Source organism: Saccostrea echinata, unplaced genomic scaffold (genome assembly GCF_033153115.1).
Source record: "Saccostrea echinata isolate AGI-Se365-2 ecotype Australia unplaced genomic scaffold, CSIRO_AGI_Sech_v1 ptg000047l, whole genome shotgun sequence".
NCBI lineage: Eukaryota > Metazoa > Mollusca > Bivalvia > Ostreida > Ostreidae > Saccostrea > Saccostrea echinata.
The window spans coordinates 2,880,503-2,898,381 of NW_026889796.1; the positions used below are offsets into that span (position 1 = coordinate 2,880,503).

At 32.0% G+C, this 17,879-nt stretch overlaps 2 protein-coding genes across 2 annotated transcripts; one reads left to right on the plus strand and one right to left on the minus strand.

The window, feature by feature from the left end:
- Positions 1 to 651: 651 nt before the first annotated feature.
- LOC133202715 (uncharacterized) lies at positions 652 to 4,663 on the minus strand. Its single transcript, XM_061338574.1, has 3 exons — positions 4,471 to 4,663; positions 1,568 to 1,785; positions 652 to 806 (listed from the first exon to the last, which is right to left on the minus strand). The coding sequence occupies exons 1-3, from the start codon at positions 4,593 to 4,595 to the stop codon at positions 700 to 702; spliced, it is 450 nt and encodes a 149-aa protein (XP_061194558.1). The 5' UTR covers positions 4,596 to 4,663; the 3' UTR covers positions 652 to 699.
- Positions 4,664 to 10,655: 5,992 nt separating this feature from the next.
- Positions 10,656 to 17,879, plus strand: LOC133202547 (uncharacterized). The gene is made up of 3 exons (XM_061338385.1): positions 10,656 to 10,944; positions 15,888 to 16,081; positions 17,164 to 17,879. The coding sequence occupies exons 1-3, from the start codon at positions 10,826 to 10,828 to the stop codon at positions 17,622 to 17,624; spliced, it is 774 nt and encodes a 257-aa protein (XP_061194369.1). The 5' UTR covers positions 10,656 to 10,825; the 3' UTR covers positions 17,625 to 17,879.

Sequence of the window (17,879 nt, forward strand, 5' to 3'; positions counted from 1 at the left end):
CTCCAATCACATCACAATGGAAATATTCTTACTTATCCAACGGTAGTTCATGAGAACATGAACTTTTTCTTATTTGCAAAGAATCTTGAGGAAAAATGTTTGGGAATGTAACTTTTAAATAAACATATATTTAAATGAACCTTAAATTAGAAATACTTGAATAGTATTCTTCACTTTTTCTGAATGATGCCACGTTTGTTAAATAAAATTCAAGCATACCTGTATGTATTTAATTTTCATTACAGTGAAGTGATAACTTTCCCATTAACTCGTAATTAACAGACTGGTAATTCCCCTTAAAAACAAGAAATTTTGAAAAAAGACACTTAGACCTTATAAAATGTAATTTAATTAAACGAAATTCTTTTTTTTTTTTTTTTGGTACCCATCTGCTTTTGGTGTCCCTTCGCCTAAGTGATTAATTGTACACATAAGTCACACCGGTCTCATTATCAAAGTTACTGGTATGATTATAATGGACAAAGCATTATTAAATGTAAATATTAAGATTTGATTGGCGTTTTATTGTTTAATGTCGACTCGGTAATATTTCAGCGATATTTCGGCGGCAGGATAAGGAACAGTCTTATCACAAAAAAAAGAAAGAAAAAAAACAACAACTTGGAGATAAAAAAAAAACAACAAACAAACAACACAACATATAGATTTATTTGTATTTCCTACACAAACTCATCAAAATTAGACACAGTTGACTTTGAAGTTGGCAGTTAGTACATAAAATGTATCCAAGGCTTCTAACGCTATGTCAAGGTTTAATCCCGAGGACATCACACAGATGTCACGATCTGAAATTAAATCAATAAGACCCCTCAATTTCATGTATTCATGACATAAATTATAAATTTTATTTTGATCATGACAATGTCAGCTTACAATTGCAACATAAGACGAACACTATTTTTTTTTTCCATACATCGACATCATTTAAAAAAATTTTTTTTGTCCCTTTTCTAATTTGAAGGTCATTCTCCTTTTTTTAAACGATGAAGAATTCCACTGAATCTTTATTCACTTTATTCGTAGAAAATGAATGGATGGTTGATTATTTTAAAATTGGTTCATTTTCCAATATAGGAACATTTGCATTTTAATAATATATCACCCTTCGTTATAATGTATTAGAGTCTGTTTATAATTGAAGAACAGGATACCGTTTCATATAATATCTTTGGAACAATGAATTTTTACCCCAAATTTCCAACAAGTATCAAAGCTCTAGTGGGTCACAAAAATATTATATTTCTATGACATTAGATATGTTGTTATCTACCTCCAACAAAAAAAAAATTTAATATGGAAATTACAGAGGTGTGAACTTTGTATCTTATTCTAATAAGATTTTTTTTATGAAAAAGAGGTAAAGACCAAAGCAAATGTAAATCATAAAAAATAAAAAGTTAAGCAAATTTAGATCATCGTGATGGGCAATTCATATAAATTCCATATTCTAATTCTTAGTAAAAAAGTCTCAAAGGAGACCTATTCTTCTGATTGCTCATTATCAAATACAGAAAAAACGGAATCCTGCCATGCTGCCTGGGATTACCTCGGTTTGGACTTCCGGCGTACGTTGGCGATCCATCCATCTTGTAAACGCTGTACTTTTCCATACCAGGGATGGCATTGCTTCTAAAACAAACCTTAAATGGGGATGGTTTTCGGAATTTCAGATACACATAAGTCGTACTGTATCTCCATGCTATTTCTCCCGACTGACAGTTGGCATCTAAGTTAACCACTCGATCAGAATTTTCCTCAACCACACTAAAAAGTAATAATAGGTTTATTTGATAGTAAATATCTCCTCTTAAATATAGTTTTATAATCATTATTCTTATTTCCTCATAAGATCTTCGAGACGCTTATGGATTTATTTCAAACATTTTGCTATTATAATTTATGAACTGAAAATTGCATGGATTACTAATTGATGACATAACCTAAAGGACATTTATTACTTATAATACACCGTTATTAAATCAATTATAGATAAAATTTTCAAACGTTTGATTACCACTTTGTCGATTCCTATCATGAATTTCAATAACAGAACACATTGCTAGGGGATGTGTATAAACCTCCACAGGACGAAAGACCATCTTTAAGCAATCGCTTAATGGTGGCTTAATGGTAGCTTAATGGTGGCTTATAGAAGTTATTTCCTTTAAGCCATGCACCATTAAGCCACCATTAAGCTGCAGCTTCTAGGTGCTTAATGTCCAGACTTCATTAAGCTACCATTAAGCCACCTTTAAGCTGCAGCTTACTGGTGACTTAATGTCCAAACTTAATTAAACCACCTTAACGCATCCAGTATCAAGTCTTTAAACTAACTTGTTAAGTTTGAAGTTGTTTCTGTATCATTTACGCAAATACTTATTCAATTCATAATTCAATTCATAATTTTTTTCTCGCTATTTCTAACATCTTTGTCAATGCGTATAATCTCGGGAACTGAGAACAGCTTCACCAAATGCCTTAAAATTTTCGCTCCCTAAAATCAGTTTGTTTGATTACTTCTTTTAAAATTATTTTTATCCATAAATACATAATATATATTTTAAAAAAATCACATATTTTTCTTTCGTGTTTGGAGAGCCACGTTCCACTGCCGAATTCATAGGAAATGCAATTAGTGTCATTTTCTTCTGGAATATCTCTTAGTCTCTTAATTTTTCTTTGGGTAGAGAAATGTTTAAGATATAAAAAAAATATAAAGGTAACTATATATTATATTGCCAATCATTGAATTAATTCATGAATAATTTGAATTAATTCGTGGTTAAGTGCCATTATTTTTTCCTTTCTTTTAAAATACTGCAGAAGTAAGTATTTATTTAAAATAATGCAGAAGTAAGAATTGATCAAAATATAGTCGGTCTTCAATGATTGTTATTTCAAAATCAATTTTCAGAAGAACAGCCGATCAGATTAAACAGGGTATCCGGCCAGATTTATACACATTGAGAAGCGGGGTAAAGAATCAGTGTACAGTATATCGCCTAGTTAGACAATAGACCTTAATTAGGTGTCCCCACCAGTCCCCGGTCAATTAACAAGAAACTATATACACGGGAACGTACAGTGACAGATTTTGATGATCTATTTTTTACAAAACTTAAAATTTACGCAAGCATATAACAAATTAGAAATTATGATTGTACACAAAAAGACAATTACTTTGATACCCATAATGAAATAAAAAGAATTAAAACTGAAGATGATATGTTACAAAAATATTTTAATTTAATTGTTACGCAAAGATTGTCAAAAATCGTAAATATCCGCAGCATATTTATAAGAACTATAATCTGTTTTTTCCCATTCGTTCTCTTTCGATGATATATTCCTTTTTAATAACAAAATTTTCTTATATCTGTTGAATTTCAATCTTTTTATGCTTATAAATCTGCGAATAACAGAACGAGGAATTCAGTTACTTAAAATCAAAAAGTTGTTTCACACCATCACACCGAACTCCGGTCCACGGTTAAGAATTATTAACGTAATATAAAACTTTATCAAAATTTCTTTTTTAAAATATATGTATATATATATAAATATAATTATTCGTATTATTGATTAATAAATATAAACAGCAGGGAAAAAAATACATGTACAAGTACCTGTAACCATTCCAAACAAGTTTTAATAAAAATAAAGGTTTTATATTTCGCTTCATTTTCAACAGCCTCGATAGCTCAGTGGTTAAAGAATTCGTCCTTCAATCTAAAGGTCGTGGGATCGAATCCTGTGCGGAATGTTTCTTTTAATCATTTATTATTATTTTTTTTTAATTTTCTTTCTTTTAGATTATTTTCACCGAATTAACAAATGTATAAACTCGACATTTATAATTTTTGTGAAAAAATCATTATAAAAATAATATTTAATCCGTAAAAGCAGTTTTATCGACTGCGTAATAATGACTTAATAGTGGCTTAAAGGTGGTTTAATGGTAAACTAATGGAGTTTGGACATTAAGCACCTATAAGTCTGGCTTAATGGTGGCTTAATGGTGACTTAATGATTGTCTAGAAGCTACCATTAAGCACCTATAAGCCACCATTAAGCTACCTTTAAGCATCCATTAAGGACTTTGAGATGGCTTAATGGTAACTTAATGGTGGTGTATTTATTACTTAAATGTAGCTTAAAGGTGCTTAATGGTGACTTAAAGACAACCATTAAACCATCATTAAGGACCTATAAGCCACCATTAAGCCAAACTTAAAGGAAGTGTTTCATCTTGTGCTCGTCTGTCTTCACAAAAAAACTTAATGCTTTTTGCTACTGGTATTGAACAAACACAATGACACTATCCCACATGCTAACGGAAAGCTGCACAAATTAAATTTCACTTTCCGAAAACATTGCAAGGGTCTCTACATAAACCTAGTTTGTCTTCACAAAAAAAAAAAAAAAAAACAAAAAAAAAAAAAAACTTACTGCTTTTTGCTATTGGTATCACAAACAACAGTAGCTCTATCCCACATTCTAACAGAAGCAGTCATTGGTATCACATTGCCCAAGTATAACATAACCAAAACAGGAATGCACAGTACTAAATCCATGGCAAAATGTTTATTTCTACGAAAGAAACGTGCACTCAAGTCTTAATATCGTTTGTATTTTTTGCTTCAGGGTTTGGTATGCCAAAATGTCAAATTGTCCTAGTTATGCCTTTTTGTGTGGGTACTGTTTTGTTGGTACTGATGGTACGAGGAGTGTGTAATATGAAACAATTGCCCTACGGAAGCAACTTTATTGAAATAAGGTTAAGGTTTATGATAGAAATTCGATATAATTTGAATGTACAAAATATTGCAAGAAATATTCATAAACAAATGAATGGAAAACGTGTTGCTGCATGAGTTAGTATGCATTTACCAACTGAACTTTCGATTCGATATTTCTGTTCAATATTTACAATCAACAATGATATTACGAGTAAGTTTAGTTTTCAGGCAAAAGTTCTCAGTTCATTCTCAAATGCTGGTATGTTACAGATAATTTTGTATCTGTTTTTACTCATTTTAATATTACACTGTTCAAGTTTTACTTAAGGAGGAGAAGGACCTTGAGCTGAAAAAATACTTGTCATTCAATTTTTTTCTTCTTCATATTTTGTATATTTCTAAGTAAGTATGTCCCACATATCTTAAAGCAGTTATATCATTAGGTTTCTTACCTGATTTTGGAGATATTGATTGACAAATACTATGCCCTACCGTATCTAATTGGAGTTTTAATTCTCCATGTTTCCGGGCTCATTACTCTGTCCATAATGGGATTTTTAAAGCATATATAAAAAATATCAAAGTTGACATCTGTCTTTTAAATTATTTCAGAGTATAACTAGGATTTAAAATTCGATTCGAAAAAGCAAGTTTTGTCTATAACACTGCATCTGGATAGGGAAAATTACGCTCTTTTTAAGACAACTTAAACAATAAAAACGTAATTTACAAAAAATTCTATCATTCAATATCTTTTAATTTACGTTGAAATGCAAATCCTTCAAATTATTGATTAACTATAAAAATTTCGAACGATGAAGCTGACCTCATTATTTCACAGGACATCGTTAAAGAGGATATAAGCATGACAAAATCGTGTCATGTTACATTTCTCGAGTACGGGAAAAACCTACTATGACGTCACACGTAAGCTAAATAAGCGAAATAAGATATACCTACATATGATTTCCGTCATCAGCCATGCAAAAATAATTTTTGTGTTCTCCATTTCTCAAAATAGTTCATCATATACTGATTACGACCTGTTTTACATAATAATACCGCCCCTGTGTTCCCCGAGTTATGATTTTGCTGTACTAACAGATCGTGTATGACGTTACCGACTTGTTGGACACGCGGTTTAGGGAAACAGAGGAGTGGATCAATCTTTTTCATAATTTGTTAATGTTTACAAGAATGTTAAAACTTTTTTATTTTTTTATATAAGATGGTAATAAAGTTAAAAATGTCAAAAAATTATACAAGAATTGATACGTTATATGTTTTGCACTTATATAAACGGAGACTATGGCTTAGTTAAACAGTCGTGTGACCATGTGTCCTTCATCCCCTTAATGCTTTGACTTGCAACCCATATTTTTATTCGCTTTTTTACCTTGATCATTTTGGTTACTTTTTACCTGACAATATTAACACATTTATAGCGTCTAACACCCTTCATGATTACGAGCTTCTTCAAAAGTTATGTTACATACCACATTATTATGAGCTGGAACATTTTTATTTAATAAGTATATGCCTCTTAAGTCGCTTATGCCTCTTTAGTCGTTTTATTTTGTAATTCTTTTAAATTCTCCATAAAACCACATTCTTATAAGTGTTCCGAGCTGCAAATGTGTGTGGCATTCACCACAAGAAATAAAATACTGTATACAACACTTTTATGTGAGGAAAGTCTTTACTAGACGTTTCAGTGTTTTGCTTTTCCATTGTTTATTGTCTCACCTTCTTTGTGGTTCAGACATGTAGACCAATCCCTAAAAAATAACAAGAATCAACTAAAGTATCAAAGTTTTTACTGTAGTAAATCAAAGATTTCACTATAAATAGTAAATCAAAGTAATTTACTAAGAATGTCAAATTAATTCGATAAACATGTAATATGAGTGTTCTGTCCTTTCTGACAAAATTCATTTTATCAAATAAAATCTGCAACATGACTTCATGTACAAATTTTATATAAGAAATATCAAAATTTTTGTAAAGGACAGTACGAAAGAAATAATCATAAAAAATGAATAGAAAACGTGTTGCTATAGATATGAGTTAGCATGCAATCACCAAATGAACTTCGATTCGATATTTCTGTTCAATATTCACAATCAACAATAACGTAAAGTTTTACTTTAGTAAATCAAAGATTTTTCTATTAATAGTAAATCAAAGGATTTTTACTACGAATGTCAAATCGTTTTACTAATATTTTGCCCCTCAATTGGATTTTTTTTTATATTGAAAGGAAATATTTTTCATATGTATTCACAAACTTTTTCAAAAATTTACATTATTGAAATTTAAGTTTACAAATATAACAGTTCTATCACTCCAAAAAAAGTTCTAGAGAGAGTTTTATAGTGAGTCAAAGAATCAAAGTATCAACTATAGTAAACTATAATAATGTTTTGTAAGGGATGTCTCACCTCCTGTCAACAAAATAAATTGTATGTATTGTATGTTGTTTTATGGAGAACTTTTCAGTCATTTAGAGACATCGCCATATATTGGTGAAGGGCTATATAGATCTATACTCGACACTCAAGGCCATTAAGTAGTGAGGGTTTTTTATCATGCCAACTCTACCGTGACACGGGACATCGATTTTTAAGGTCTCATCCGAAAGACCTGCAACTTTCTGCAACTTTCACTTCAAAGGGCCAAGCGCTTCGCAAAGGAACAATTGTTACCTAATTTATCGACTTAGGTCAATGGCGGCCAGCGTTTGGACCCACGAACATTCGATCACGGAGCGATCGCTCTACCGATTGAGCTACCAATACGGTTAATCAAATTAGAAAACGTCCTCCTAGTGCAACCCTTGAATTCCTTGGAAAGTTTCTTTCATCATTCTAAACATGTTCTTTTTGTTCCTCTATCAGCGAATGGTGTATTCATCGTTCACAAGTCCTAAATTTTCTTTCAAAATTGTATAAACGCTCCCTTCCGATGAAATATATGGAGATTACGAACAGTATTCAAGCTCAAAGTCCATTAAATGATACAAAAAAGGAGCAGAGCAAACACGGACCTCCAAAACATCAGAGGTGGGATCAGGTGCCATGGAGGAGTGAGCATCCCCTGCCGACCGGTCACAGCCCGCAATGCTCCTTGTCATGATCGGGAAATAACGGAAAAATTCGTCGACAATTCAGTGTGTAAATAATGGCCTAATAATAAGTACGAAAAACGTCAGTCGGCATTTGACTCGATCAATGATAAATTATATTTGCTGACAAGGTCATGGTATCGAGCATAGAACTTACGAAATGATGACTTTAAACGAGACTGCTGATATTCTTGTTTCATCAACTTGTTTGTCAATAATTTACCTCGTTTTAGAAATTGTACATACATGTACGTAGAGCATGCTCTTGTGTATCGAATCAACTGAGAGATATAAACCCCGTATGCAGGTGATGAAGGAATATTGCTGCATAAGTAAGGGAAGTTGACGATTGAAAAGTTAAAGTCATCAGGTTTATCATAAAGCTTGGTTGTTAAGGACCCTCTCTACACTGCACCCTAATTTCAGGGTACTTTTGTGTAGTTAGACTGACCCCCCACTTGACATAAAATAGAATAAGTTGTAATCTGCACTGTATGACATAATTTAAAATAAATTCAAGTGTTCTAAACATTATATTAGACCAAGATAGATTAGTTGAAGACATTATTTGCATGTATTTTCTCCATCTGAGTAAGGAAAAGCGATTTTTCTTAATCACTACTTCATTGTCTTTGAAGATTTTTCCCGGATAAAAAAGGCAGGCTCCCTATATTAAATATGAATTAGTTAATTTCAAAATATCCTTCTTTACGTTATATAATTTTTTTAAAGTCCAAAAAACATTTTTCATCGGTGTGTAGAGGGTCCTTAAATTACCATTAACGTCTTTTTCAAGTAAAATATCCAAATATGAAACAGATGAGTCAGACTCTGTGATATCTTTTATATCAAGTTCACCGGGATGTATCGTATCGACATAAGAACGGAAATAAGTAAACCATTGTTAATTGACAATACGTCGTCGATATATCTAAATGTCGAGTTGAAGGCCACAGCAAGTGTTTTCTTCGTTTCACGTATAAGATTTTGGACAAATTCTGCTTCATATGAATACAAAAAAGGTCATAATATATCATAATATCATACAAGTCATCTGGATATTATCTCCAACTGTATGTCTTCAATCTTTTAGCTAAACCTTTCGTTTACTAATGTCTTTCATAGTATATCTTTAAAGACTACCCCTTACTATTTTGATAATCTTTAACATGTGAATTTAATCTGCTAAAAATAAACAAGGATACATTAATTGTCAATAAATTTTAAGACAACTTTTTGAAGGGTCCCTTTATGATCAACATTAATTTATCAGGTTGTCTTCGGCTCTTATAATTGATGTAAGAGAAAATATATATTACTTATGCATTTATCCTACATTGATCTAAAACTGTGTTCAGCTCATATCATCAAAGATACAAAAAGGTTAAATAGAAAAGCTGTAGTACGACTGCCAATCTTACAATGATCAAGTATAATTTTTTAACCTTAGCAAAACATGCATCACACAATCATAATTTTTGCAACTCGCCGGGTTTTTTTTTCCTTGTAAATATTCCAATGCAGCATATTAATAACTAATGTATCAAAGAAATATTTCTTATCTGTCATAAAACCGAATTTGAGTTGTCAATTTGGTGTGAGTAGACGCTCTTAAGATTGCAAGTTAGAGTGCATTTTTTTTCTATGGTAATATGGTTGCTGGTGAGTCAAGGCAGACTTGCTACAAGTATTTACCGTCACCGTAGGTTAGTCGGTAGAGCTCTCGGAAGGTCGCTGCATGGTTCAAGCCTTTGCAGCGACTTGCCCAAGTTGATAAAAAAAATAGGTAGCAACTGTTCCTTGGTCAAGCTCTCAACACTTTGAAGTAAAAGTCATGGTTCTTTCAGATGAGACCTTTAAAACTTAGGCCCCGTGTCACGGTAGTCGTTGGCACGATAAACTAAATGCCCTCACTGCTCAATGGCCCTGAGTCCCCAAATAAAGGTCTGAGATTGAAGCCCTTCACGGGTGTATGGTGACATCTCTATATGAGTGAAAAAATTCTCTAAAAGGACATTAAACAACATACATGTACAATCAATCAATCTAATCTATATCTTTTTAAATCCCCCTTTGTAGTTTATGTGAAAACATAAAAGTAAATCACTGAACGGCACCGACAAATGTTGTTTATGAAAAATGATTATTATGTTCTTTTCTAAAAAAAAAAAAAAAAATAGATAAGCAAATATTATATAAAAGTAATTAAACAACAGGGACATAATTTATCAGTATTTTTATTCTACAGTAGCATACCAAAATAACTGAAAGAGTTAAAAATTTAGGCAAAAATGTTTAGAAAAATGCAATCTAGGCAGTAAAATGTTAACATACACACCAATTAAACAACATGGCCATAACACATGTATACAGTTATCGACTTTTTCATACTTTTTCTATCATACCAAAATTAAGAAAAGAGGTAGAGACGTATGTAAACAGTCTAAAAAAAAAAAAAAATAGATAATCAAATACTGTAAACACTAATCAAACAACTTGGTCATAATTTATCAATATTTTTATATTTATATCAGCATGGCAAAATGAGGGAAAGATGTAAATATTAATAAAAAGACAGTCAACTTTTATGTACACTAATTAAACAATATGGTCACAATTTACCAATATTTTTACACGTAGTGGAAGACAGAGGCAAAACTTAATATGAAAAAAAAGACTTGTCAAAAAACATTGTTCTAACTTTTGTGTACATCCGCTGTTGTCTTTCATTTGTCAATGGGATTTCCGTGTAGTATTCGTTGTATGCAGTGATTAATTAGCACCTTGACAAGACACTATTTCATTATAATTCAAGAGTGACGAAGATTTAACTACAAATAGTGACAATTTCCAAACTCTAATTAGTTTTCGTTTTCTAATCCAGGAGATAAATGATTCAAGGAGAAATTAATACATATTGAATCTTTGGTTTATCTTAAACATGAAAAAAATAATTGTAACAATTCTCTTGGGGCTTTGTATGATTGGAGACTGTGCTACACCGCTCAAAGCTATGAAGAAACGTCTGACACAGGAACAATGTAAACAGAAAGTTGCCGGGTAAGTTCTTATGCTCAGTGCTTGTCCTGTTGTTGTTTATTTTTAGAAGACATCAACTGACTGCAGTTTAGCAAATGAGACTTAAAAATAATTTCATGTATTTACCAAGATGATAAGTACGTAAACTTTCTTTTTCAGTGTGTTATAAATCGTAGATTGCGCGTACTGTTTAATGTAGGAACACTTCAAATTCAAAATAAAACAAAAGGTCTGCACAGTTTAAACATAAAGTATTAATTTGTTTACAGCTAAATGTTTTTATCAAAGTTGAAAATATATGAAAAATTATTTTAAATGTTGGTCAAAATCAAGAAATTATTCTTTTAATTTTTATATTGTGACAAGAAATGTGAAGATAACGAATAGTTACCGTGCTCAAAAGTTCAATGAAACAATAAAAATTGTGAGCAGAGCTAGCACACATGGACCTCTGAAAACATCAGAGGTGGGAATAGTTTATTTGTCTGTTTGCTTGTTTGACGTCCCTTCAAGAATTTTCATATTGAGACTTCACCACTTCCCGGTTGAGGGCTACAAACTTAGACCTGGCTCCAGGGCCATAAAAATGAGACGAGCTCACTTTTGATCTCTGTCTCACTTTTCCACTATATATTCCTTTCGTAGAAGTGAGACTAAGATCATAAGTTAGCTCGTCTCGGTTTTATGGCCCCGGAGCCTGTACACGCGTACAGCACTTACGGCCTTTTTGAGCAGAGAGGGATCTAGATTTTTTCGTGCCAGTCCCTACTGCGACACGGGACCTCAGTTTATACGGCTTCATCCGAAGGACCGGGTGCCATGGAAGAGTAAGCATCCCTGTCGACCGGTCACACACCTGCCTTGTGCCCTTTGTCATGATAGGGTAAATGATAAAATCCGTAGTCAATTCAGTATGTAAATAATGGCCTATAATTTGTATGAAAGACATCAGTCAACATTCGACCTAAAACAACAGTTCGTATTTGCAAACAATTTCATTGTGTTGACCATACAAAAATTGGCTTTATACGAGATTGTAGATACTCTTGGATCATTAATTTATTTGTCAGAAGTTTGCCTTATTTTAGATATGATCGAATGAAATACATGCTCTTTCGTGTCGAATAAAGTGGGAGTCAAAAACCCCCATATGAAGTGATAATGGTTTATTGCTACATAAATAAGGGAATTTGGCGATAGAAAAGTTGAAGTCATCACGTTTATCAATAAAGTTATCGTAAGTTGTTAGTTTTATCAATATATTTCTCTAGTAAAATATCCAAATATGAAGCGGATGTATCCGACTTCATATATTTTTTCATTTCCAGTTCAATTATATCGAATCAATGTATGAATGAAAATAACTACTGTTCATTGTTGGGACGTCATCGATATATCTAATTGTCGAATTGTTGGCCTCGGCAAGAGACTTCATCTTTTCATGTAAAATTTTTAAAAATAAATTCTACTTCATACGAATACGAAAAGAGGTCCACTAATAATGGGACTGGTAATTTAACTGACGATACACGTGCGTAAAGCACCTGATGTCATACTAAGCTTTGGTAAAGTGCTATCACAGGTGCAAGGTTAAGAAATGTTTGTTGTTTTGGTCCGGGATTGTATGTAAAATCTGAAAATGTTCCGATGAAGCATCAAAGAAATTTAGATAGATGTCATTGTTTCCTTGTTGTCGCGATATAAAACTTAGCTTGTATATTTCAAACTAGACAAGTGTTCAAGATTTCAATTTTAAGAACCATTCAAAGTTCAAATAAAACTCATTCCGAGAACAAGAAAATCTTACTGCGCAAATAGTCTGGACTTAGTTGGAAAAGCACGATGAACAGGGAAATATAAAACTTTTTTTTTTCAAAAACGCTGACAAAAGGAATGCAACCCTTTATAGATAAATGACTTGATCTCGAGAAATGTATAAAAATTTTGCAATCTTTAAAGAAGCATTAGTTTGCCCGACATTGAAATAATTATGAAATGGATAGATTAATTCATCTTCACTGAATTTTGAACATTTCTGGATCATCATGAACGATTTCTGCCAAACAAAACATTCCACATTCCATAAGTGGTATTATGTTGTTCTCGAAAAATAGTACAGTATAGATGAACATGTAGAAGGGCTCTACTAGTCCCTCTTCTAGATACCTCTTGTGATTGGAACAAAGTGCTTTTCTAAGGATTAACAGTCATGGGGATGTATTTCTCAAGATGTAAGGGCCAATTAGCAACTGAACTGTATGACAAACGAGATCACTTCAGCTTTTCCATTATCTAGCATCTGCATATGGTGTTTTTGTCTCCCATCTTATTCGATACTCAAGAGCATGATCTGAGTACGATAAATTTTGAAATTGGGACAGGCTAATGACAAATAAATTGATGTTACAGATTTCAACGATCTTGTTTAAAGTTAGCCTTTCGTAAATTCTACAGTCGTAATAATGACCTTATTACATGTACATGTAGCAATTAAAACCTATCAATGGATCGTATTTTGACTGAGATATTTCTTATCAATTGTTAGGCCTTTGTTTTATACTAATTTGGACTATGGATTACTCCGTTTGTCTGATCAATATATAGGTCTATCTGCGGTGTGACTGGTCGACAGGGGATGCTTACTCCTCCTAGGCACCTGATCCTGTACCTGTGCAATTACCATGGGTCCGTGTTTTGTGCCATGTTTGTAGATTTGTTTTGTTTGTACTTTGTAGGGATGTCAACGAATATTCGAACATTCGAATATTCATTCGATGAGTTGATATTCGAATATGAATTTAAGATTCGAATATCCGGTGTTTTTCAGACTTCAAAAATAAGTACATGTACTGTGATTAATAAATTTTGATTAGAACAGTGCTGGAATTATCCCTGTTTAATTTACTAGCGATTAATTCAGTTTCGATCGCCTGATTTCTTTCACTACTTTCTTATCTTAATCTTGATCATTGAATGAATGTCCGATAGAATCAGTCTAATTAATATTATAAAGGGCTTAATTTCAGAATAAATGTGTAAATTACTTGATTATCTTGGGTTGTACATAATCCTGCAGCTGAATTTTATATTAATTATCGGGAAATAAGTTAATTACCTAGGAAAATTGTCTATGGAAATATTTGTATAATTATATTTTAAAAACATTGAATCAAAGATTATAATCATATCTCTTATTAGGCAGATAATTGTAATTTATTACACATATTGAAATCTGAACAGTATACAGTTACGACTATCTTGCCTTTTTGTAAGATGACTGGTTCCTCAGTTGGACCTACTATAAATGCACATGTTTCATTTGTTAAAATTATATTTTTCTACATTTAAATCAATTATTTATTTCAAACTTTAATTAAAACATCAAATGGAATTCCTTATTGTACACCTACAAAAGTCTTCATACAGTTTTACTTCCAATATAAGAATACCTACACTAAACCTTTCATGAGAGTAGGATGATGCATATTTAAAATAAACCAGATTTTATTAATTCTATCGAATATTCGAATATATTCGAATACTTTCATTGAATATTCGAATATCAATTATTGACAAAATTGACATATCCCTAGTTTGTAGGTTTTTTGAGATCGATCACTGCTTGTTATCTTAACCTATTTTATGTACACGAAGGTGGGGATACTGAAATAGGTAAAGTGTCTACGAAATTTACTGGAAGGTAACAATTTTTGTCAGAGTTCAAAATTCTCATTTTATGAATGATTGTTAATAGATTTTTTTTTCCTTTAGAAAACAGATATTGCGTATTCCGTATTTTAAGCAACAAGTATTAAGATTTTGACGAGATTTGATAGAAATTTATTAACAATCTTCTTCCTTTGTGTATAATATTGATCAAAATAATCATTAAAAATAATATATGATTGTTCAGGTGTCATCTTTATATGCTTTTTTTTAGTACAAACTATATACATGTATTATACTGAAGGTGTATTGTGCTAATTTATTTAGGCCAAAAATGAGGGACCACACCCAGCTTTTAGGACGCCTATAGTCCTTTATCATATACAACAATGTACTACAGTTTAATTTAAAATCTTGTAAAAAAAAAATTGTAATTTATTACTGCTAAACAAAATTAAAGAATAAGAATAGACTAAGAACTCAATGTATTTCTCTGTTTGACCATAAAGTAAAAGTACATTCATAGCTTCTTAAGTACATATTGCTGCATTAAATCAATTAAAAAAATACTATAAAAAGGACCAGGGAAAACTCATGGATTAGTCAATCTGATTTTCATTACACCTTAATTATGACCATAATTCCTTTTTTAATTAGTAAAGAATTTTTTTTAAAAAAAGAATATTCAATGAATTTAATTGAATGCATTTACAGACTTTAATCTTAAAGACTTACAGACATTTGAACCTAATTAGCTTTAGCCTTCCCTAATTTAAGGAGTGTGCATAATTGATGATGAATTGTATGAAGGAAACATAAAAAAAAGATGAAAAGACTTTAGTAAGTCTGTATACATTTTGAGATTGATCGCTTTAAACAGGCTAATTACGTTGACTCAAAAGAGATTCATACAATGCACTTGTTGTTAAAATATTGAATTATCTGATTAATCCTCCTCATCAATCAATACAGAAAAAAATAAATTAATTTTTAAGCCCCAGAATAATATGCACAATGTGAATATATTCATTTTTGGTTTCTTTGATGAAAAAAAATACGTTCAAGGATACACATGAAAACATCAAAAGTCTGACGTACGTCTGTATTAAGAAACAAATGAATCAAAACCGTCTGTCAGTTTTGTTTTATTTTTCACAATGATACCTTTCGTCAATTCAAATTTTGGGTTTTATTTCAGAATATTTGCACAGATTTATATCAAGGATAATTTCAGCGTTAATAAAATGAAAATTTATAAGTTATCAACTTTAAACTGTCTTTTACAAAAAAAATTGCAGAATGAAGACAAGATCACAGTCTTCGTACGTCAGCGTCAATCCAACGTGTGATCTCGGGAAAGTCTCAGTCATGTATTCACGTAGTGAGCTTCAACTCTCGTTCTGGCGAGATTATCCCTACCAGATTTGCTTGGTGGAATTAAAACGTTATGAGGTTCTCCGAGCCTGGGATGCATCTAGGCAACAAATCCAACGTAAGATACATGTGAATCTTTATTTAGCTATTACATGTACGTTGTGACTATCTAGATTTTGAGTTGGGTCATGTGTTCAATTAAGGGAATGAATGATTGGTATATACAAATCTAAGGTACTAAGAGATAAATTGGGTCTAATTTTTTTTTTAAATTGCTTAATAATGATAAGTCATACATGTAGAAATAAGGTTACTTGCTGCATAGCTGAAATACAAGTATAAAACAACTACAAAAAGAGAACAACGGCAAATCGTTCAGTCTGTCCGCATGGAAACACTTCTTTTCACAACTCTGAATATTTATTGTTTGTCAGATGTGACGCAAAGGAGAAGTGCAATGTTGTTTCGCCTCAAGCCTAGCCCCGTGCAAGTAAGGGGTGCCAAAGGTCACATCTGGTACAATAAATATATCCTCTCCGAGAACAATTTACGCTAATTTATGAAAATCTGTCAAATTTGTACTTTCAAAAAATCTTTTGGTAAATTAATATTTATTCTCGGAAGTGCAGATAAGAAAAGGATTGTTACAGACAAGCACGCATTTTTTAGTTTTGATTTTGGCACATGTAATAGCATTGCTATTAAAGTTTTCTATGGGAATGCAAAAGTACAATCATCTACAACGGCAATATAAGGCTGTTTTTAAATAAATATAACTATTAAGTTTGGAAGAGAAATGAACTTGCAGTGGTTCGATTTTCAGAAGTCAAATCGCTGGCCTAGTTAATAGTGACAGAAAGATTATTATATCTAAAAATATAGATTTTTACAATTGATATATTGTTATTGTTGCAAAACATAAGTAAAGAAGACGTTACTGTAAGTATATTGTATATTTCATAGAATTCCCTGAACGTACCGTATGCAGTAAGAAGTTTTCTAGACAATTAGCTATGCGATAGAAACTTAATCAAGTCTTTAAGTTGTAAAGTTTATCAATATCACAATCCTTCCCTCATTCGGTTCTTTTAAACTCTTCATTTGAGAGCAGTGCGATCATTACTTTTAAGCATTATGAATTTTTTCTCAATGACATTTTTGCATGATATATTACAATATTTCTCTATGTTTATTGTACAGCTATAAGAGACGGAAATAATGTTTGCTTCCAAAACAGAAATCCAAATGGTGGAACAGTGAATGTTCTTCTAAAACCGAGTGGATTTACTTATATTTCTGAAGTTTACTATGAAATCCAAAGACTACAAACTTCGGGTTCATTCTCTGCTGTCTCTCCCTCACGTGATCAACGTCCACTACCAATCACCACTCCTCTGCCAGAGAGGAGGTTCCGCCTATTTCGTGATGTCATCACACCAGTACCAAGACTACGCGATTTACGCATGCGTCGTCCCGTGGTTTTCCCTAGCCCAGTTCCTTCGCCTAGCCCATTACCATTATCCAGACGATGGTTCCTCGGACAACTTCCTAGATTTACAAACAGAATGCGAGGGGATGTGAGAAGACTCAGGGGAAATAATATGCAGGAGAGAGACAATATCCGCTTTAGACAAGGATTACAGAGATTTTTTGGACAGTGATTGAAAAAAGGGTAATGGAAATATACTGTTTACAAACTATAATGAAAAAGTGCATGTAGGTGTGGATGTTTGGAAATAAAAAACCTTCAAATGTAATAGGAACAAACAAAAATCAAACCTTAGACATCTTGTTTGTTAATCATAGGCTCAAGTAACATGTGAAGGGGGAGGGACAAGCTACAGATTGATGTTTTGCAATACACATAAAAGTATCTTGTCGTGTTGTATTAAAATAAAAGGAACATGAACCTGTGG